We start from the raw sequence: 22,464 nt of genomic DNA, 5'->3' as shown, positions 1-22,464 counted from the left end.
CACATGATTTTGACAAATCCCTTCTTAGTGGGTGCCTACGTCACATTACAAAGCTACTGCTCAAATTTCAAGTTCCTAGTCCCCAAGGTTCTGGAGATTTTGTGATGAGTCAGTGAGTCATGGGCCCTACACATACAGCGATCCGCTGCCAAGCTGCCTGACGGCCAAAACGGTGAACATGTGACCCGGCAGTGGGAGAAGGGTGAGGTGTCGGGGGGAGTGAAGTTTCTTCACTCCCCCTGTCAACCGGCTCCATAGCAGTGCATGCTAATATGGACGAGATTGTCCATATTGGCCTGCATGCATAAGCGACCCGGCACCAACGATGAACGAGCGCAGGGCCGCGCATTGTTAATCATTGGTGCCTACACACTGAATGATATGAACGAGTTCTCGTTCATTAATGAACGAGAACGTTCATATTGGTCAGTGATATCAATATTGATTCATATGTAAAGGTACACAGTACATGAAATGTCATGAATAATACAATGAAATAAAGTATAAGACAAACAACTTATTGACACTCTAATTTTTGTACAGACCATGTTTTAAGGCTTTCCTTGCTTGCACACAGGTGACTTAATTAGTACCTCAGTCAATTTGATCTAACCATGTGGACTCAAACATGGATAACCTTAAAACCTGGACTGTAAAGGCAGAGTTTGGGGAAATCTGCCATACACAAAACTGGGTATCAGAGCATAAAAACCTAACACCAAACTGGGTATAAGAGCATAGAAAGTGTACACCACCACCCCTGGCATCGGGGCTTTGCATAGCATACAAAATGGTAGACCAAAGCAAAAGTACAGTACATACAGTAGTCTAAGTACCAAACATTAATATGAAACCACAAACCGGGTAGGAAAATGACTCATAGCAGGTGCAAAGGTAGGGCATTGCAAATTGCAGAATCACAAGCCATCAGCCATTCACTTACACCTTGGAGAAGATTCAGTTAGACCCAGGACTTGCTACTGCACATCTTCAACTCCCGAGTTTAATGCCTTGAAATATTCCATTACTTGCCAATTTCCATGCATGGTAAGTCCGTGGTTAACCAATAGCTCCTGGGTTAAGTGCGTGGAGCTAGGCTACAAGTCTTCAAATAGGTAATGATTGCTTGCAATTCTATATCTGTGGTTTTGGAATGATATATTCAAAAAGTACATATGGCTGTATTGTTCAGCTGTACACAAAGAAACCTAGAATTTGACAGAGAAGAACCACTTTGTGCATCTAATCTGCCCTAAACACATTTACACGTAGGGTGTCATTCCGAGTTGATCGCTCGCTAGCCAGAATGCCGACAGGGGGCCCAGGCATATTCCCATTCGAGGGGATCCCGGTGGTCAGCATACCGACACCGGGATCCCCACGAGTGGGAATATGCCTGGGCCCCCTGCCGGCATTCTGTCGGCCAGGATCCTGGTGTCGGTATGCTGACCACCAGGATCCCGATGGCCGGGATCATAACTATGTCCGGATCCCAATCCCGCCTGCCCAATACAATAACAATATAATGGGATCATCACTTTCCAAAATTAAGATTCACAGACCCACAATGGTCAGGAATTTTGTACTATCTGTGCCGAGCAGCAACTGAGCCTGACTGACCAGTCACCACCACAGCACGGACATTCTGCTCTGATGAGTCTGATCTCATCTGACACGCACATGCATGCATGCAGATGCATCTATGTGCAGAATGCAGATGCATGCATAATGTGCCTGCCTGCATCCCGGGCCCAAACTAATCCTAAAGCCCTAAACCAAACCCAAATCCCATTCCCTATACATAAACATGTATTATTATTATGATTCATGACCTGAGAAAAGCCTTACCCTGCTGGCTGCTGCAGCAACACACTGACACAGCCGCGGCGCTAATTCACCAGGCTCGCCTCCCCAATTCCCGCAGGCCGCTGTACTCTGTCTGTCCTGTCCTGGCCGGGCAGCTCCTAATTGCGCTCCGTGCCTCCGTCCGGCTCCTCACTCACTCAGACACAGCAGAGACAGGGAGGCCGCGTGCGGTGAGGACGCTGGAGGGGCGGTCCCGTCCGGACGAGCTTCCTTGCTGGGGACTGGCTGGCAGGTGACCTGGGGGCTGGGAGCACTGAGGGGTGAACAGCACACAGGACTCGGGAGAGAAGGGGGGGCGCAAACACACACACTGAAACACACAGCGCAGCTGGCGGCCCGCGGCCAGCGATGCCGGGAACACAATATAGTATTTTTTAAAGTTGTGATGAAATGCAGCCACCGCAGCCCACTGCCTGGACCTTGGGGCCCCTAACAACGACGGGGCCCGGGACGGGTGTCCCCTTTGACCCCCCCTGTCGCCGGGCCTGTATACTGTATGTCCAGGGGCTATGATACAGGAGGTCGGCAGTCACTTGAACGACACCGGCATGCTGACTCATCCCTGTCCAGGAATGGTACTAGGTTCTTCTACAGCTCTCGCACCAATGTTCTGTAGAGTGGGAGTTTGTAGATTGCATTTAGAAACCCTCTTCTAGAAATCCTGCGTTTGCCACTGATTCTGACATACAAAAATAAAAAAAATCCTATTTTAACGTTCTGATAGAATAGACATTATTATTTAGCAAATAGAGTATGATATGGCTATGGACCTCTGTAGTGAAGGGAAAGGGGGCAAGAACGCAGCCTGTGGGTGCACATTAATATAATGCAAGGCCAGTGCAATGCTTAGCTCATTGTTGCTGTTGAGCACTTGATGGAATTAGTGCACCGCATGTGAAGAGCCACCCAGAAAAGATAGAAGACGCCCTTTGATGTACTCGCAAATCTGCGCATGCATTAGCAGATTTGCAATGCATGCGCAAAAAAAGGACACCACTGAAATTTGCGGCTGACCCCAGCATACTCAAATCAATGAGAATGCAGTAGCACCGGGCGCCATGTTTTTGAACGCAGCGTTCGCAGATGACGTCAGATACACACCCGAATACGACCAGGACATGCCTGCATTTTCCCAACCACTCCCCACAAACGCCATGTTACCACCCACAAACAGTCACTTCCTGTCAATCAAAATGCTTTCACTTTATAATTAGGCTGCATACGCAAGGCGATCACATTTTGACCTTTGCGCACGTGCAGTTTGCAGATAATTGTGCAATCCCATTTGCAGTTGGTAATGAACCAGGGGCATAATTCAGATCTGATCGCAGCAGCAAATTTGTTAGCTAATGGGCAAAATCATCTGCACTGCAGGTGGGGCAGATATAACATGTGCAGAGAGGGTTAGAATTGGGTGGGGTGTGTCCAAACCGAAATCTAAATTGCAGTGTAATAATAAAGCAGCCAGTATTTACCTTGCTCAAAAACAAAATAACCCACCCAAATCTAATTCTCTCTGCACATGTTATATCTGCCTCCCCTGCAGTGCACATGGTTTTGCTCATTAACTAACAAATTTGCTGCTGCAATCAGATCTGAATTAGTTCCCAGGTCCTAAGTTTATATTCAACCGCAACATATGGGCTAGTTCCTTACCACATTGCTCTCTGGAGCTCAGACTAGAAGGTAAGCACCATCTGTACTAGATATCCACAACTCCAAACGGTAGAACCCATGATGTCTGTCATGGATGCTTGGAGTTGTGGATATCTAGTACAGATGGTCCTTACTTAAAGGATAACTTAAAGGTTCACTTAAAGGATAACTAAATGCATCTATTACACCAGGCATGTCCAAACTACGGCCCTCCAGCTGTTGTGAAACTACATATCCCAGCATGCCCTGACACAGTTTTGCTCTCAGAGAATGCTAAAGCTGTGTCAGTGCATGCTGTGATGTGTAGTTTCTCAACAGCTGGAGGGCCGCAGTTTGGACATGCCTGTATTACACCAAGAGTTCCACAAGAACTATAAGCTAAGCCAGTGGTCCTCAAACTGTGTGTTGTGGCACCTTGGGGTGCTTCAAGGCACTTGCAGGTGTGCCTTGGATTGGTGGTCCAGGCCAAATTCAATTTATTTATGGTTAAGGTAATAAGCAAAACCAGTGGTGGTGACTGTTAATCATAAAATATGTGGAACAGAAGCAAATCTTGCCCCTGAACACTCAATTGAATTTAAGGATGACATACAGATGGAAAGCGTGCCTGCATCTCGGCCCGCTGCCGAGCATACACAGACGCTCCCATTCAAAATGAATGGGGCGCGTGTGCTTCTACAATACATACACGTCCCATTCGTTCCCGGCGGGGCGCACCTAGTCGCAGCAGAGCCACGAATAGTGTGGCTCCATCTGTATAAACACAATTTACTTAATATTATATTTATTTTTAAATTTCTCAATAAGAAACTTTTGGTCTAGGAGTTGATGTTGGATAAGGTTTAACCCACCAGTGGCGGATTTAGCGGGGGGCGATTAGGGCGAACGCCCCCCCTACACATACCGGCACCGGGATGGAGGCCGGGTCCCGCCGCAGTGTTGGGAACGAGGTGGAGAGCGGTGCAGCGCGGCGGGGGAAGGCGAGAGAGAGAGAGCGTCCTCACGCGCATACAGCGGCTGAGCGGCCTCTGTTCTGACCACGCCCCCTCCTTCCTGTACGCGCGTCAGGACGCTCTCTCTCTCTCCCCGTCCCCCGCCGCGCTGCCCGCTCTCCACCTCGTTCCCAATGCCGCGGCGGCACCCGGCCTCCATCCGACTCCTCATGCTGCTGGCTGCAGCAGGTGTCACTGTCTGCCAGCCATGTCTCCTACCCTCCAAACTTTAAGTAAGTGTGTGTGTGTGCCCCCTCTGTGTTCCATGTCTCCCCCCTCCGCTCCTAGCTAAAGTGCCTGTGTTCCATGTCTCCCCCCTCTTCTCCTAACTAAAGTGTATGTGTCCCTGCATTATTTTGGCTCATTCAGTGTACTGTAATGTGAATTTCGGCTCATACATTGTGCTATAATGTGAATTTTGGATCATACTGTGTGCTACAATGTGAATTTCAGCTCATACAGTGTGCTATAATGTGAATTTCGGCTCATTCAGTGTGCTATAACGTGAATTTTGGCTCATTCTGCGTGCTATAACGTGAATTTTGGCTCATTCAGTGTGCTATAATGTGCATTTCGGCTCATTCTGCGTGCTATGATGTGCATTTCGGCTCATTCTGCGTGCTATGATGTGCATTTCGGCTCATTCAGTGTGCTATGATGTGCATTTCGGCTCATTCTGCGTGCTATGATGTGCATTTCGGCTCATTCTGCGTGCTATGATGTGCATTTCGGCTCATTCACAGTGTGCTATGATGTGCATTTCGGCTCATTCTGCGTGCTATGATGTGCATTTCGGCTCATTCTGCGTGCTATGATGTGCATTTCGGCTCATTCTGCGTGCTATGATGTGCATTTCGGCTCATTCAGTGTGCTATGATGTGAATTTCGGCTCATTCTGCGTGCTATAACGTGAATTTTGGCTCATTCTGCGTGCTATAATGTGAATTTTGGCTCATTCTGCGTGCTATAACGTGAATTTTGGCTCATTCTGCGTGCTATAATGTGAATTTCGGCTCATACAGTGTGCTATAATGTGAATTTTGGATCATACTGTGTGCTACAATGTGAATTTCGGCTCATTCAGTGTGCTATAATGTGAATTTTGGATCATACTGTGTGCTACAATGTGAATTTCGGCTCATTCTGTGTGCTGTAGAAACAGAATTTGTCGGCAGATAACCACTTGGCCCATCTAGTCTGCCCCCTTTTTTTTTTTTTTTTACATTATTTTTTATCTCTAACCTTATCTGATCCTTATTTCTTTGTAAGGAGATCCTTATGTCTATCCCATGCATGTTTAAATTGCCCTACTGTCTTAACCTCTACCACCCCTGATGGAAGGAATGGCGATTCGCCAGTCTGTATCACCAGTGCGCAGGGTTCTCTCCACTAACTGGCAACATTTTATTAGTAATGGCAACAATAGGAAATTTAGAAGCGAACGGGAAGGGCATTACTAAGTGGGAGGGGCTATGATTAGGGGGAGGAGTCATAATTCTTAAACCGCCCCCCCTAAAAGTTAAGTCTAGATCCGCCACTGTAACCCACCAATCCAGGTGTATTATTTCTTATTATTCTTTCTGCTGCGAGGTACACTGGGCTCCACAGGGAATGACATAGAAGGGGGGGGGGGGGGGGGGATTTGGAGTAGGATCTTGATCCGAGCCACCAACTCAAAGCTTTGACCTTCTTCCCAGAATGCATAACGCCGCCTCCTCTATAACCCCGCCTCCGTGCACAGGAGCTCAGTTTTGTAGTTGGTGCCATGTAGTAAGCAGGCATACAGCAGCCCTAGGAAAAAGCTTTTTAAAGATAAATGAAGACTTCAAGGGCTGCAGCAGAGGCACTGTAAGTGCTTGATGTCAGTCAGACATCTCCTGCTGCAGCTCCATCACCTCCCCCAGCGGCACTGTACACTCCCGCGCCCTGGTTGCCGGGTACCTACAGTGGAAGCTCCGGTTTTCTTCCTGTTAGACACACACGACCGCTGCTCTCCTGGATCGCATGGCCGCACTCAGGGAGGAGGTAAGTGGGTCCCCCCGGCAGGACCCGCTGTAAATCGCGATCCCGCGTGGCCAGTGGGAGGCGGGCCGCGCGCGCTGGCGTGGACACTGTGGCAATACAGTGACCCACTAGACCAAAAGGGCCTGGGCACAGGTCTGTTTTCTCTCATAAAACCGTTTATTTAAGCCCACAGTACCCGGTAGTGAAGTCCAGCAGGGGGATAAGGCTTTGACCTGTAGCCCCTCCTCCAGCCCCAGGGCGCCATTTAGAGCAAATGTTCCCGCCCTCTCTCTCCCTCACTCCCTGTCAGCGTTTGGCCGCCATTAGGACAAGCTGAGCTGATCCTGGGACTGTTTGGGCAAATCCTCTGTAAAGCCGCCTGCCTGTCAGCGCTGTGCATTTTACAGGACACTTAACTAACACTGTCAGCAGACATGTAGAATAGTTAAGAAAAAGTGCATTTAGTCAGGGTTATATAGTACAAGTACCCTGTGATATACATCCAGTCTTTACTGTGAATTGTTATATCTATTAAGTGTATAGCTATTCATAGTACTACTATGTATTGCTAGTCCAGTGCAGTTTTATTGCATGTCATAATTTCTGCATTGTACAAACTGTGACTGTGTGACCTCCATTTCGTATATCTCACTCAGATTGCTATCCCTATATTCTATAACCTGAGGGGGCTAAGTGCGTCAGGTATATCATTAATATAGGTAGTTCACAGGATATACTCAGTGTGTATTTTTCTCTGTGATTTCTAGTCACCATATACCCCTAGAATTCCCTGTTTGTGCTGAAATACACTGCACGGGGGGTTCTTGTCAGGTATTGTGCTGCTGATATTGTACTGGGTTGCCTTGCATTAAGCTTTTGATTATGTCAGCTACAAAGGGCAACGATGCTGGGGCTGATCCCACATTGCGTGGTGTTGATGCTGCAGACACATGATAACATAGCAGCTGAGGGTTCAGGTTCTGGGGATTCCTTACCCCCCAGTGGGACTGTAGCAACGGGGGGTTCAAAATGACCCACCTTGGGCTACCTTCTCCACGCTATTGAATACGCTGGTAACTAGACTAACGCCCCCTATGGGACCTCCTGTGCCGGTATAACCGCTTATGGTCCCCGTGGTTAACCCGCCGTGGGCAGATCAACTGTCCAATTAGTTATAGCAATTGAACCAATCACTGACTACTCAGAAGTTTTACCCTCGCCCGCCTAAGACCAAGGGGTCCTCTAAGCGGGCAATTACGTCCTCACAATCCACCAACGTCCCAGACACCTCGTCTGATGAGGATGGCGTTTATACTGACCCCACAGATTCTGATCCCGATGCTTCTGATGGGGAAGCTGTTTCACAGGTGGATGTTCCTGACTTGTTGGAGGCTATCAGACTCATTCTTCAAGTTGATGATGACCCGGAGCCTGATGCTGCCCCTAAGAAACCGGACAGGTTTAAACGTCAGAAAGTTTTACCTCACTCTGACCATTTAGTTGACATACGTCAGGAGTCCTGGGGAAATCCAGGAAAGAAATTCACGCCTTACAAGAAGATGCTGGCTCGCTACCCCCTCGCTGTGGAGCTAAGTAAAAACTGGGAAACACCCCCGCCAGTGGATTCGCAGGTGGTGCGGCTGGTGGTATCCTCAGCTCTGCCTGTAACTGCCGTCACGTCCCTGAGAGAGCTGACGGACAAGCGTGTGGAGGGTTGTTTAAAGGGAATTTACACCCTAACTGGTGCTGCGTATAGGCCCACCATTGCAGCGACATCGGCTGCAGAAGCTGTGGAAGCGTGGGCTCAGGAGCTGGAGGCAGAGTTGCCGTCCAACGCTTCTGATCATGCAAGACAATGCTTGTCATATATTGTCACAGCGTCTCATTAAGTTAAGGAGGCGGCTTCTGAAGCCGGTATTCTGGCGGCCAAGGCTTCTACTACATCCATTTTGGCTCGCCAGATTCCCTGGTTACGGTCCTGGTCTGTGGATCTGGACTCTAAGAAAAACCTGGAGGTACTCCCTTTTAAGGGAGACATTCTCTTCGGAGAAGACCTCAACAAGATAGTGGCTGACTTAGCCTCTGCTAAAACAGCATGTCTACCTAATACTGCTCCTTCGGTGCAGAAGGCTAAAAGTACTCCATTTTGCGCCTTCGTCCTTCAGGGAAAGCAAAAGGTCAGGCATACCCGAAACAGGTTCGCACCTCCAAACCCAAAAGGGCCTGGGCTGCCCATCAGCCTGCTTCCAAAACTGACAAGCCTGCCGCATGACGGGGCGGGCCTCCCTCTGGGGGATCAGGGGTGGGGGGCCGACTTCTAGGGCATACCCAGGAATGGTTGAGGACCACTTCCGATGCCTGGGTACGGGAAGTCGTCACTCGAGGTTACGCCGTATCCTTCAAGAATCGTCCCCCTCATCGATTTTGCCTGACAGACATCCCTTCGGATCAGGTGAAGGCAAAAACTTTGAATTCGGTGGTACAGTCCCTCCTGGACACAGGAGTGGTAGTACAGGTGCCTCTGGCTCAGAGAGGCAAGGGGTACTATTCACCGCTGTTCCTAGTCCCGAAACCGAATGGGTCATCCCGGCCCATTCTCAACCTCAAGTCCTTGAACAAATTTGTGAGGGTCTCCAAGTTTCGTATGGAAACTCTTCGCTCTATTGTTCTGGCCTTGGAACCTGGGGATTATATGGTCTCACTGGACATACAGAATGCTTACCTGCATATTCCCATTGCAGTGTCGCATCAGCAGTACCTGAGGTTTGCGGTTGGCAACCTCCATTACCAATTTTGGGCGTTACCCTTTGGTTTGACCACAGCTCCGCAAGTCTTCACTAAGGTCATGGCGGTTATGACGGCTGTACTCCGCCATCAAGGGGTCAGGATCCTACCTGGATGACTTGTTGATCCTGGCAAATATCCCAGAAATTCTCCTACGCCATCTGGATCTGACTATCCAGTTTCTGCAAACCCACGGGTGGCTATTCAACTGGAAGAAATCTTCCCTGGTCCCTGCTCAGAGCATGGTGCACCTGGCGGCGTTGTTGGACACTCACAACCAGCGGTTGTTCTTGTCTCAGCTTCAGGACAGGATTCGATGCTTCCTATCTCGTCCGCAAGTGTCAATACATTCAGCAATGCAAGTGCTAGGTCTCATGGTCTGCTTTCGACATGGTGGAGTACGCTCAATTCCATTCCTGCCCTCTGCAGAAGCTGATTCTTGCCAAGTGGGATGGCCTGCCTCACCAGATCAGGTCTCAAATGATCTCCTTGTCTCCGGAGGTCCGTCTGTCACTGAGCTGGTGGCTTCGGGACCAACGATTGAGCACGGGTCGTCCCTTCTGGATCTCCAACTGGGTCCTTCTGACGACGAATGCCAGTCTGAGAGGTTGGGTTGCGGTGTTGGAGCAACACTCCCTTCAGGGTCGGTGGACCAAGGAGGAGTCTCTCCTCCCGACAATCATTCTGGAACTGCGGGCGGTGTTCAATGCTCTGAACTTGGCCCAGCATTTAATATAGAAATGACCTGCTCAAGTACAGTCAGACAACGCCACCACGGTGGCGTACATCAATCATCAAGGCAGCACTCGAAGCCGCATGGCAATGAGGGAAGTATCAAGGATTCTTCAGTGGGCGGAACGCCATCTGTCAGCCATATCGGCAGTATGCATTCTGGGGGTCCTAAACTGGGAAGCGGACTTTCTTAGTCATCAGGACGTACACGCCGGAGAGTGGAGCCTCCATCCAGAAGTGTTTCAACTCCTCGTGGACAAGTGGGGCCTTCCAGATGTGGACCTGATGGCGTCTCGACACAATCACAGTGTTCCTTCTAGGCTGTTTCAGCAGGGTGCTGCACCCTGCCCATTTTTGAAATGTGAAAAAGCACCCTGCCCTTTTTCAGTGCACCCTGCAGGACCATAAATCACCCCCTTGTATACAGAATGCAACAGTCAGAGTGCATATTACAATGTTATGGTCTATTCCCTGCCCATCTCTGAAATTGGAGCACAATTTCTATCCTTAGCGAACTGAATAGCAGATGAGGGACTGTAAATGACATCACTTTTGTGGCTGCTTGCAAAACACAGCAGTCTGATAAAGAGGGAAAAAACAGGGTAAGCAGTGAGCAGGTACTGCTTACAGTATTTCCCTAGTAGAACAGACTTTTTTTTTTTTTACCTATATATTTTAATCCTCTGCTTAACTTTTCTGTTTTATAACACATATGGATTATAACAACTTCAGCACTGGAGGAGACATTTATAATTATCTACATATGTATATGCTACAGCCAATCTTTCAAGAAGACTGGACATATACAGTATGTTTCTCAGTACAGATGTTGGGTGTTACATCGGTGTCCTATATGTATGTATGGGTATATGATATACTAAGGGGAAAATGTATATACAAAAACTATAAACATTTGCGCTATGCTTTGTGCGCAAAGCGTCACATCAAAAATGTGCCCTTCAAAATAAAAATGTGCCCTCCTCAATGATCAGCACCCTGCCCTTAAAATATCCTAGAGTGAACACTACAATCACAAGGTTCCGGTCTTCGGCGCAAGGACAAGGGATCCTCAAGCAGCATTCGTGGATGCACTGGCAATTCCATGGAACTTTTGGCTGCCATATGTGTTCCCTCCGGTGTCACTCCTGCCCAGAGTAATAAGGAAATTCAAGCAAGAAGGAGGAATCCTACTGTACTTCTGATCGCTCCCGCGTGGCCCAGACGGCATTGGTTCTCAGACCTTCAGGGTCTCTCGATAGAGCGTCCCCTTCTACTACTTCCGCAGCGCCCAGATCTCCTCATTCAGGGCCCCTGTGTATATCAGGATTTAGCCCGGTTGGCGTTGACGGTGTGGCTCCTGAAGCTTCTGTCTTGAGGGCCAAAGGTTTTTCTGAGGCGGTCATTCAAACTATGTTGAAGGCCCGGAAACCGGCTTCTGCTCGGATTTACCATAGAGTCTGGAATTCTTACTTTGCTTGGTGCGCATTTAACAATCATGACACTTAGAAGTTTAGTACGGCCAAACTTTTGGCCTTTCTACAACAGGGCCTGGACTTGGGCCTTCGTCTGGCCTCCATCAAGGTTCATATTTCTGCCTTGTCGGTTTGGTTCCAGAGAAAAATTACAACTTTACCTGACGTTCATACATTTACTCAGGGTGTGTTGCGGATTCAGCCTCCTTACATACCGCCGGTGGCTCCTTGTGATTTGCCGGTGGTTCTGGAGGCGTTGCAAGGGTCTCCGTTTGAGCCTCTTGAATCAGCAGACCTTAAGTGGCTTTCTCTTAAGGTGTTTCTGCTGGCTACTGCCTCTGCCAGACGGGTGTTGGATTTGGGTGCTTTGTACTGTAAGTCACCATATCTGATTTTTCACTGTGACAAGGCGGTTCTTAGAACACGTCCCAGGTATCTACCTAAGGTGGTGTCTTCTTTCCACCTTAATCAGGAGATTGTGGTTCCGGCCTTTGCCTCTCCTGAAGTGTCTTCCAAAGAGCGGTCTTTGGATGTGGTACGGGCTCTCCGTATCTACGTGAAGAGAACTGCCTCCATTAGGAAGTTGTATTCTCTTTGTTCTGTTTGGTTTTCACAAACGTGGCTGGCCTGCTCACAAGCAGACCCTAGCCAGATGGATTAGAATGGTGATTGCACATGCTTATGTATAGGCTGGCCTTCCAGCTCCTGCTACCATAAAGGCCCATTCTACTCTGTCGGTTGGACCTTCTTGGGCGCCCCGCCGTGGTGCGACCCTTGAACAATTGTGCAAGGCGGCTACGTGGTCCTCAGTGAACACGTTCATAAAGTTCTATGCCTTCGATACTTCTGCCTCCCAGGATGCTTCCTTTGGACGCCGGGTTCTTGTGCCCGCTACAGTGCGTCCCCTCCCATAAGGAACTGCTTTAGGACATCCCCAATGTCATTCCCTGTGGAGCCTAGTGTACCCTGCAGTAGAAAACGAGATTTATGGTAAGAACTTACCGTTGTTAAATCTCTTTCTGCGAGGTACACTGGGCTCCACAGGGCGCCCACCCTGACGCCCTTAGATTCTTTGGGTTGGTATGGCATTAGCCGCTGACACTTTCTCCTGTCGTGAGAATGTGGTGTATGTGGCTACTAACAGTTGTCATCTTTTTTGCCTGCTACTGCATTGGACTGGTTAACAAAAAACTGAGCTCCTGTGCACGGAGGCGGGGTTATAGAGGAGGCGGCACTATGCATTCTGGGAAGAAGGTCAAAGCTTTGAGATGTTGGTGCTTCGGATCAAGATCCTACTCTACCCCTCCAATGTCATTCCCTGTGGAGCCCAGTGTATCTTGCAGAAATTGATTTAACAACGGTAAGTTCTTACCATAAGTCTTGTTTTATATAGCTGCTACATATTAGGCTTTACAGAGAATATTTAATAATTGACATCAAACTGGTGTCTGCAGTGCTGTCAGGCAGCAATGCTAACTTTTGTCCATTGGTAATATAATTTCTACCACTGTACAGTAGGGAGTCTGGTAGAAGAGCATGCATCCGGCATTCTGGCGGGCGGGATGCTGCTGTCGGGATATTGACAGCCGGCATCCCATCTGCTGGTAAAACGTATGTAATCCCATTTAAAATTTAGTATACTAACCGTTATCTTCTCTTCTTGCTCTTCTGATTTTTGTATATCAACTTCCCATTGCTGAAACAATGTCACAAACTGCTGGGAATATTCATCACTCATCTTTTGCCTGCAATCACGTTAATGCACAGAATAAATTAATATGACAACATACAGTATCTTAACTACAGATTAATACATTTATACTATTAAATAATATTATATAAATTTATTTATTCATCAAATACCATGTCCCATGATGTAGTCTCTGGTCCTGGAGTTGAGGGTAGGTTGTCCTAATTAGCACAGAAGCTTATGTACAGTATGGAGCTGTGTTTGCGTCTTCCTTAAACTCCTACTTTCCATTGGAGTTAGTCTTGAGGGACCAAAAGTCGACATGCAACATGTTATTTGATTAATAAATACTGTGTAACTTTTTTTTTATTTTAAGAAAAGCCTGATGAGTGCACCTTTTGTTGTAATTACTATGGTGACTGGAAGTTGTCACATAGTGAAGATAACAGCAATCCATCTGACGAGTAAAATAATTTCCAATCTTTCATCAAACTGAGCAAATGGTTGAGACAAAGTGATTTGCATGTCAGTCCTTAGCAAGATGAGAGGAAGTGTGCAAAGATTGTTGTAATAATAGTATTTTTAAATGCCAAATTCAATTAGACAAACTAATTTAACGGTTGTGAAAAAAGGTGGTATCCTTTGGCTTTAACGCCCAGTACTATTCAATTACAGATTTTTTTCCCCCCCCCCCCAGTAATTAACCTGTTGTCTGGTATTAGCTCATAGAATCCAGGAAAAGTTCCCAGACCTACGCGTTAGCACTGTTTGCGCCCAATAACAGGCTATTTTTCTGGATTATTTTTTTCTGTCTTTTCAGACCTGAAAATAAATCCCTGTCAAGTACGGCCTTGGAGCTGATGTTGGGGTAACTAAATAGCCCCAGGGGATCAATTAACCCACAGTAAACTACTGTAGCTAATTGAAACCCCCCCCTAAATCTTTTTCTCGTCCTTTGGAGGACACTGGAACAATGGGTTATGCGGGTGCTGGTACCACATATAAGAAATTAAAGGGTAATCCTAATAATAACATCATGAAAAAACTAGACACCTTTTTGGCTATGTATACCTCCAAAAGGATTATAACTGATGAGGAACGTTTGTTTATATATATTGAGAACCCATCCATCCCTGTCATTTATACATTGCCTAAAATGCATAAATGTAAAGAAAAACCCCCAGGTCGGCCAATAGTGGCCGGAACTAACTCCTGTTTATCTAACTTATCCTTGTACATTGATCACTCCCTACAACCTTATGTAAAATCCATCCCCTCCTATTTAAAAGATACAATTGATACCATTAATAAGATCAATGATATAGAGTGGGGAGAAAATTATTTTTTAGTTACAGCAGACGTGGCCTCTTTGTACACGATTATAAACCATGAGACAGGCTTGAAATCTGTAGAAATTTTTCTGAGAAGGAGTGAGATGGCAGAGGATAAAATTCAATTTATATTGGAAGGCATTTCCCTCATACTTGAGAATAATTTTTTTTGGTTCAGTGATGAATTCTATCTCCAACTTAGGGGTACGGCTATGGGCACCAGGCTGGCGCCAAGTTACGCTAACCTCTTTATGGCCTTTTGGGAGGAGCAGTTTGTTTGGAGTGGCCATGAACTTGGCGCCAGTCTGGTGGCCTGGAGCCGCTATATAGATGACATCTTGTTCGTATGGAAGGGTGATAGACAATCCCTGGAACAATTTTGCGGCCATTTGAATTCAAATGGCGATAATATTGTTCTCACCTTTAATATCAGTTCTACTCAAGTGGAGTTTTTGGATTTGAATATATATGTGGAGGATGGTAGAATTAAGACTAAGAATTTTATAAAACCCACTGATTGTAATTCATTCATTGATTATAGCAGTAACCATCATAGGAACTGGCTGAGTGGTATCCCCACAAGCCAATTTCAACGTATTAGAAGGAATTGCACGGACCTCAATGACTTTGAGGAACAAGCTGCTAACCTCGGCAATCAATTTATAGCCAAAGGCTATAATAAAGAAATGATTGATAAAGCAAGGGATGATGTACTTGGATTAAATAGAGACCACATGTTAAAAGGTGTAAAGAAGGAAAATAGATTCAAGAACAACACCAGCATTCCATTTATTACTGGATATAACAGCCAACATAAGCAAATAGAAGGTATTATCAAAAAACATTGGGGTATTTTGAGGAATGACCCCTTATTGCAACCTTATGTTACAGAACGTCCTCGCTTTGTGTACCGGAAGGCACGTAATCTAAAAGATAACATTGTTAAGAGTGTCCTATCCGTACCTAGGATGATGACTAGAAACAAGTCTAAGGGTTTCTTTAGATGTGGAATGTGTCAGATGTGTCGCGTATGTTCAAGTGAAACAAATAAGATCACAGAATATAGGTCTATACAAACAGGAAAAACGTACGCGATCAGAGACTTTATTACGTGCAATACGAAGGATGTAGTATATTTGTTGGAATGTGAATGTAAAAAACAATATATAGGTAGGACATCCCGTATGCTCAAGGTCAGATTAGCTGAACATGTGAGAAACATAAAAAAGGGATTGGAAACACATAATGTGTCATTGCACTTTAAGGATAAACATGAGTGTAATATCCGACATATGAAGAGCTTTTGTGGAATTAAGGCGGTGCAACCTAATTGGAGAACAAATAATAGGGAAGAATCCTTAGCCAAAGAGGAGATGAGGAGCATTTATGAAATTAGAACTTTGGCTCCTAAAGGTTTAAATGTTGAGTTTGAAACCAAGTGGTTTTTGTGAAGTTTATTTTTATGGCACTGTCTGACATCATGTGAATATATGCACTGATTATGCTGCTAATAGTGATATTTTAATATGTTGGTATATTATACCTGTATATATATTTTTTAATACATGGACTAATATGCATATATTTTTTATCATGTTTCCCATGGTGAATATTGCACATAAAATGAGGGCGTACATCCGTCAGAAAATGGGGACCCATAGAATCCTGGACAAAAAAGTGAAACGATCTCCTATCCACAAGTTGATATAGTATCTTCCGGTTTGCGGTTCATCACCAGGAAGTGACGTATCGTGGATAAGAAACAGCCGCGTTTACTCGGATTCATCCATCGCCAGGATGTGCCGCGTTGTTTGCGGGTCACGACCAGGAAGTGACGTGACGCGAACATCCGGAAGTACAACTACGGTTCATGAACATTTCCACTATAAAGAACTGTGAACGTGCGGTTGTTATAGCAACTGAGTCACCAATGATCTGATAGGATACCACTTAGGATTATGGGTATTAGGCTTTTTTAAAAATGTGGAGAAAGGATTAGAATGGGTTTGATTACAATGATATTAATGGAGAGACCAATGGAATTCATGATACTTAACTGGTTTTATATATAACCAATTTAGTTATTGGAGTGAACAAAAATGCAAATACATTGTTTGTTGTATTTATCCGTGTATAAAATCTGAATATTTATTATATGAGTTTGGTAAATATTGTAGATAGTGATGTACTATATAGGAATTATAGTGTTTATAAGGGATTAATTAGTAAATTGGCAGAAAGGATCATGTGACCTAGGTTACAGGGTATAAAAACCCCAGTGTTTTGTTTGACTTTACACCCTGAGGAAGGAAGACATTCCGAAACGCGTTGGTGTTCTGGAGATCCCCTGGTTGCTGGTGTCCATTCCAACTTACCCTATCGGCTGGAAGCTTTTTCCGCTAAACATCTAAGAGAGATCACCCCATCCTACTCGTGTCCTGGGAACGGTACGGTGAGGAGTGTTTCTCTTCTTAAAGAAGTCTTCCATATACCTTTGGGGTTTAGAGTGGAACAAAACACCTCCCAGCTTAATCAGGAGGAATTATTTTTACTTGTACATTTTTATGGATTATTCTTTTTTGGATGAATAAATTGTTTTTATGAACTTTCTGGTCACGTCTGCCTGCCTGAAAACAAGTGGATAAAAGAAACCTTTTCGTGCATATAGGGCTCTTACGCCCAGGTGAGTGTCGTTTCATGTGTGCTTATATGTGGCTATTGGTGGAGGATATATAACGACCAATCAAAGAAACCTTTACGTGAACGCATCTCACTGAGTTACGGTGAGTTCAAGGGTTCCCAAACAGTGATTACAATATTGTGTTCACTGGTTGATTGATCGTATTCTTCCACCTATATTAATAATATACAGGTCATCAGGAACTGTCTGGACCATCTAGCAGCGCTCAAGGACCGCTCTCCATTGTTTTGTATATATGTTTTCAACGAGTTTGGTGCTCTTGTGAGTGGATCTAAGCAGCAGCTAGAAGGGCGCAAGTCACCACATTCTTTTACAATTTGTGGGTGCTGGTAGGAGCCTGAATTAATTTAAGTTTCAAGCTCCGCTATATCGACCAGCTGTGAAGTCGACCTCTTTTCAAAAAATAAGAATTTACTTACCGATAATTCTATTTCTCGTAGTCCGTAGTGGATGCTGGGGACTCCGTAAGGACCATGGGGAATAGCGGCTCCGCAGGAGACTGGGCACAAAAGTAAAGCTTTAGAACTACCTGGTGTGCACTGGCTCCTCCCCCTATGACCCTCCTCCAAGCCTCAGTTAGGATACTGTGCCCGGACGAGCGTACACAATAAGGAAGGATTTTGAATCCCGGGTAAGACTCATACCAGCCACACCAATCACACCATATAATTTGTGATCTAAACCCAGTTAACAGCATGATAACAGAGGAGCCTCTAGAAAAGATGGCTCACTACAGCAATAACCCGATTTTTTTTGGTAACAATAACTATGTACCAGTATTGCAGACAATCCGCACTTGGGATGGGCGCCCAGCATCCACTACGGACTACGAGAAATAGAATTATCGGTAAGTAAATTCTTATTTTCTCTGACGTCCTAGTGGATGCTGGGGACTCCGTAAGGACCAAAGCTCCCAAACGGGCGGGAGAGTGCGGATGACTCTGCAGCACCAAATGAGAGAACTCCAGGTCCTCCTCAGCCAGGGTATCAAATTTGTAGAATTTTACAAACGTATTTGCTCCTGACCAAGTAGCTGCTCGGCAAAGTTGTAAAGCCGAGACCCCTCGGGCAGCCGCCCAAGATGAGCCCACCTTCCTTGTGGAATGGGCTTTTACAGATTTTGTCTGTGGCAGGCCTGCCACAGAATGTGCAAGCTGAATTGTACTACAAATCCAACGAGCAATAGTCTGCTTAGAAGCAGGAGCACCCAGCTTGTTGGGTGCATACAGAATAAACAACGAGTCAGATTTTCTGACTCCAGCCGTCCTGGAAACCTATATTTCCAGGGCCCTGACAACGTCTAGCAACTTGGAGTCCTCCAAGTCCCTAGTAGCCGCAGGCACCACAATAGGTTGATTCAGGTGAAACGCTGAAAACCACCTTAGGGAGAAACTGAGGACAAGTCCTCAATTCCGCCCTGTCCGAATGGAAAATCAGATGAGGGCTTTTACAGGATAAAGCCGCCAATTCTGACACGCACCTGGCCCAGGCCAGGGCCAACAGCATGACCACTTTCCATGTGAGATATTTTAACTCCACATATTTAAGTGGTTCAAACCAATGTGACTTTTGGAACCCAAAAACTACATTTAGATCCCAAGGTGCCACTGGAGGCACAAAAGGAGGCTGTATATACAGTACCCCTTTCACAAACGTCTGAACTTCAAGGACTGAAGCTAGTTCTTTTTGGAAGAAAATTGACAGGGCCGAAATTTGAACCTTAATGGACCCCCATTTCAGGCCCATAGACACTCCTGTTTGCAGGAAATGTAGGAATCGACCTAGTTGAAAATTCCTCCGTCGGGGCCTTACTGGCCTCGCACCACGCAACATATTTTCGCCAAATGCGGTGATAATGTTTTGCGGTTATATCTTTCCTGGCTTTGATCAGGATAGGAATGACTTCATCCGGAATGCCTTTCTCCTTCAGGATCCGGCGTTCAACGCCATGCCGTCAAACGCAGTCGCGGTAAGTCTTGGAACAGACAGGGTCCTTGCTGGAGCAGGTCCCTTCTTAGAGGTAGAGGCCACGGATCCTTCGTGAGCATCTCTTGAAGTTCCGGTTACCAAGTCCTTCTTGGCCAATCCGGAGCCCGAATATAGTGCTTACTCCTCTCCATCTTATAATTCTCAGTACCTTGGGTATGAGAGGCAGAGGAGGGAACACATACACTGACTGGTACACCCACTGTGTTACCAGAGCGTCTACAGCTATTGCCGGAGGGTCCCTTGACCCGGCGCAATACTTGTCAAGTTTTATAAACATGTGGAAGACTTCTGGGTGAAGTCCCCACTTGCTGACAGTGCTATCACATGATTTTCCGCCCAGCGAAGAATCCTTGCAGCTTCTGCCATTGCCCTCCTGCTTCTTGTGTCACCCTGTCTGTTTACGTGGGTGACTGCCGTGATGTTGTCCGAATGGATCAACTCCGGGTGACCTTGAAGCAGAGGTCTTGCTGAGCTTAGAGCATTGTAAATGGCCCTTAGCTTCAGGATATTTATGTGAAGTGATGTCTCCAGGCTTGACCATAAGCTCTGGAAATTCCTTCCCTGTGTGACTGCTCCCCAGCCTCGCAGGCTGGCATCCGTGGTCACCAGGACCTAGTCCTGAATGTCGAATCTGCGGCCCTCTAGAAGATGAGCACTCTGCAACAACCACAGGAGAGACACCCTTGTGCTTGGTGACAGGGTTATCCGCTGATGCATCTGAAGATGCGACCCGGACCATTTGTCCAGCAGGTCCCACTGGAAAGTTCTTGCGTGGAATCTGCCGAATGGGATTGCTTCGTAGGAAGCCACCATTTTTCCCAGAACCCTTTCATTGATGTACTGAGACTTGGCTCGGTTATAGGAGGTTCCCGACTAGCTCGGATAACTCCCTGACTTTCTCCTCCGGGAGAAACACCTTTTTCTGGACTGTGTCCAGGATCATCCCTAGGAACAGACGACGAGTCGTCGGAATCAGCTGCGATTTTGGAATATTGAGAATCCAATCGTGCTGCCGCAACACTAGTCGGCAAATATTCCGCTGTGCATCACGTATATATAGAAATGCATCTTTTAAATGCTCTATAGCCAATAATATACTGTCCCTATCTAGGGTATCAATATTTTCAGTCAGGGAATCCGACCACGCCAACCCAGCACTGCACATCCAGGCTGAGGCGATTGCTGGTCGCAGTATAACACCAGTATGTGTGTAAATACATTTTAGGGTACCCTCCTGCTTTCTATCAGCAGGATCCTTAAGGGCGGCCATCTCAGGAGAGGATAGAGCCCTTGTTCTTACAAGCGTGTGAGCGCTTTATCCACCCTAGGGGGTGTTTCCCAACGCACCCTAACCTCTGGCGGGAAAGGATATAATGCCAATAACATTTTAGAAATTATCAGTTGTTATCGGGGGAAACCCACGCATCATCACACACCTCATTTAATTTCTCAGATTCAGGAAAACTACAGGTAGTTTTTCCTCACCGAACATAATACCCCTTTTTGGTGGTACTCGTATTATCAGAAATGTGTAAAACATTTTTCATTGCCTCAATCATGTAACGTGTGGCCCTACTGGAAGTCACATTTGTCTCTTCACCGTCGACACTGGAGTCAGTTTCCGTGTCGGCGTCTATATCTGCCATCTGAGGTAACGGGCGCTTTAGAGCCCCTGACGGCCTATGAGACATCTGGACAGGCACAAGCTGAGTAGCCGGCTGTCTCATGTCAACCACTGTCTTTTATACAGAGCTGACACTGTCACGTAATTCCTTCCAACAGTTCATCCACTCAGGTGTCGACCCCCTAGGGGGTGACATCACTATTACAGGCAATCTGCTCCGTCTCCACATCATTTTTCTCCTCATACATGTCGACACAAACGTACCGACACACAGCGCACACACAGGGAATGCTCTGATAGAGGACAGGACCCCACTAGCCCTTTGGGGAGACAGAGGGAGAGTTTGCCAGCACACACCAGAGCGCTATATATATACAGGGATAACCTTATATAAGTGTTTTTCCCCTTATAGCTGCTGTATTTTTAATACTGCGCGTAATTAGTGCCCCCCTCTCTTTTTTAACCCTTTCTGTAGTGTAGTGACTGCAGGGGAGAGCCAGGGAGCTTCCCTCCAACGGAGCTGTGAGGGAAAATGGCGCCAGTGTGCTGAGGAGATAAGGCCGCCGAGAAGGGGGCGGAGCCTATCTCCCGTTTTTCTGTGTATTCTGGCAGGGGTTAAATTCATCCATATAGCCCAGGAGCTATATGTGATGCATTTTTTTGCCATCCAAGGTGTTTTTATTGCGTCTCAGGGCGCCCCCCCCCCCAGCGCCCTGCACCCTCAGTGACCGGAGTGTGAAGTGTGCTGAGAGCAATGGCGCACAGCTGCGGTGCTGTGCGCTACCTTGTTGAAGACAGGACGTCTTCTGCCGCCGATTTTCCGGACCTCTTCTGTCTTCTGGCTCTGTAAGGGGGCCGGCGGCGCGGCTCTGGGACCTATCCATGGCTGGGCCTGTGATCGGTCCCTCTGGAGCTAATGTCCAGTAGCCTAAGAAGCCCAATCCACTCTGCACGCAGGTGAGTTCGCTTCTTCTCCCCTTAGTCCCTCGATGCAGTGAGCCTGTTGCCAGCAGGTCTCACTGAACATAAAAAACCTAAAACTAAACTTTTCACTAAGCAGCTCAGGAGAGCCACCTAGTGTGCACCCTTCTCGTTCGGGCACAAAAATCTAACTGAGGCTTGGAGGAGGGTCATAGGGGGAGGAGCCAGTGCACACCAGGTAGTTCTAAAGCTTTACTTTTGTGCCCAGTCTCCTGCGGAGCCGCTATTCCCCATGGTCCTTACGGAGTCCCCAGCATCCACTAGGACGTCAGAGAAATTGGAGTTGATATTCGGAGTGCCAACTATGTTAAAGGGTCAAATCTATGACATTTAATTGAAGCAGTAAAATAAAAACACATTTGTCACTTCTGGCACTTGGAATTTATTTGGGAGTTTATGCTGCTGCTATCCACCTAAGAAAGTGTGCAACATTTCAAAGAATCCACAAGTAAAAAACAAGAATATGGACTGCGCATGTATAAATTAAAATCTCTTAAATGGAGAACTTATTAAATACAATAGTATACTGGATTGCAAAATATCAGTAACAATACAAATACTAACTATCTATGGGGATCATTCTGAGTTGATCGCTAGCTGCCGTTGTTCGCAGCGCAGCGATTAGGCTAAAAATCTGCATTT

The 22,464-nt window shown here is 46.5% G+C and overlaps 1 protein-coding gene across 4 annotated transcripts in view; it reads right to left on the bottom strand.

The window, feature by feature from the left end:
- SYCP3 (synaptonemal complex protein 3) overlaps positions 1–22,464 on the bottom strand; it is a 596,881-nt gene that overhangs the window by 217,541 nt on the left and 356,876 nt on the right. For all 4 annotated transcript variants that reach the window (XM_063927814.1, XM_063927813.1, XM_063927816.1 and 1 more), the window contains exon 6: positions 13,152–13,251. In XM_063927814.1, the coding sequence (XP_063783884.1) occupies positions 13,152–13,251 (100 nt within the window). The remainder of the gene's footprint in view (positions 1–13,151; positions 13,252–22,464) is intronic.

The sequence above is a fragment of the Pseudophryne corroboree genome, chromosome 6 (assembly GCF_028390025.1).
Source record: "Pseudophryne corroboree isolate aPseCor3 chromosome 6, aPseCor3.hap2, whole genome shotgun sequence".
Classification (NCBI taxonomy): domain Eukaryota; kingdom Metazoa; phylum Chordata; class Amphibia; order Anura; family Myobatrachidae; genus Pseudophryne; species Pseudophryne corroboree.
The sequence above is the reverse complement of the archived record's forward strand: the minus strand, read 5'-3'. Positions and strand labels throughout refer to the sequence as shown.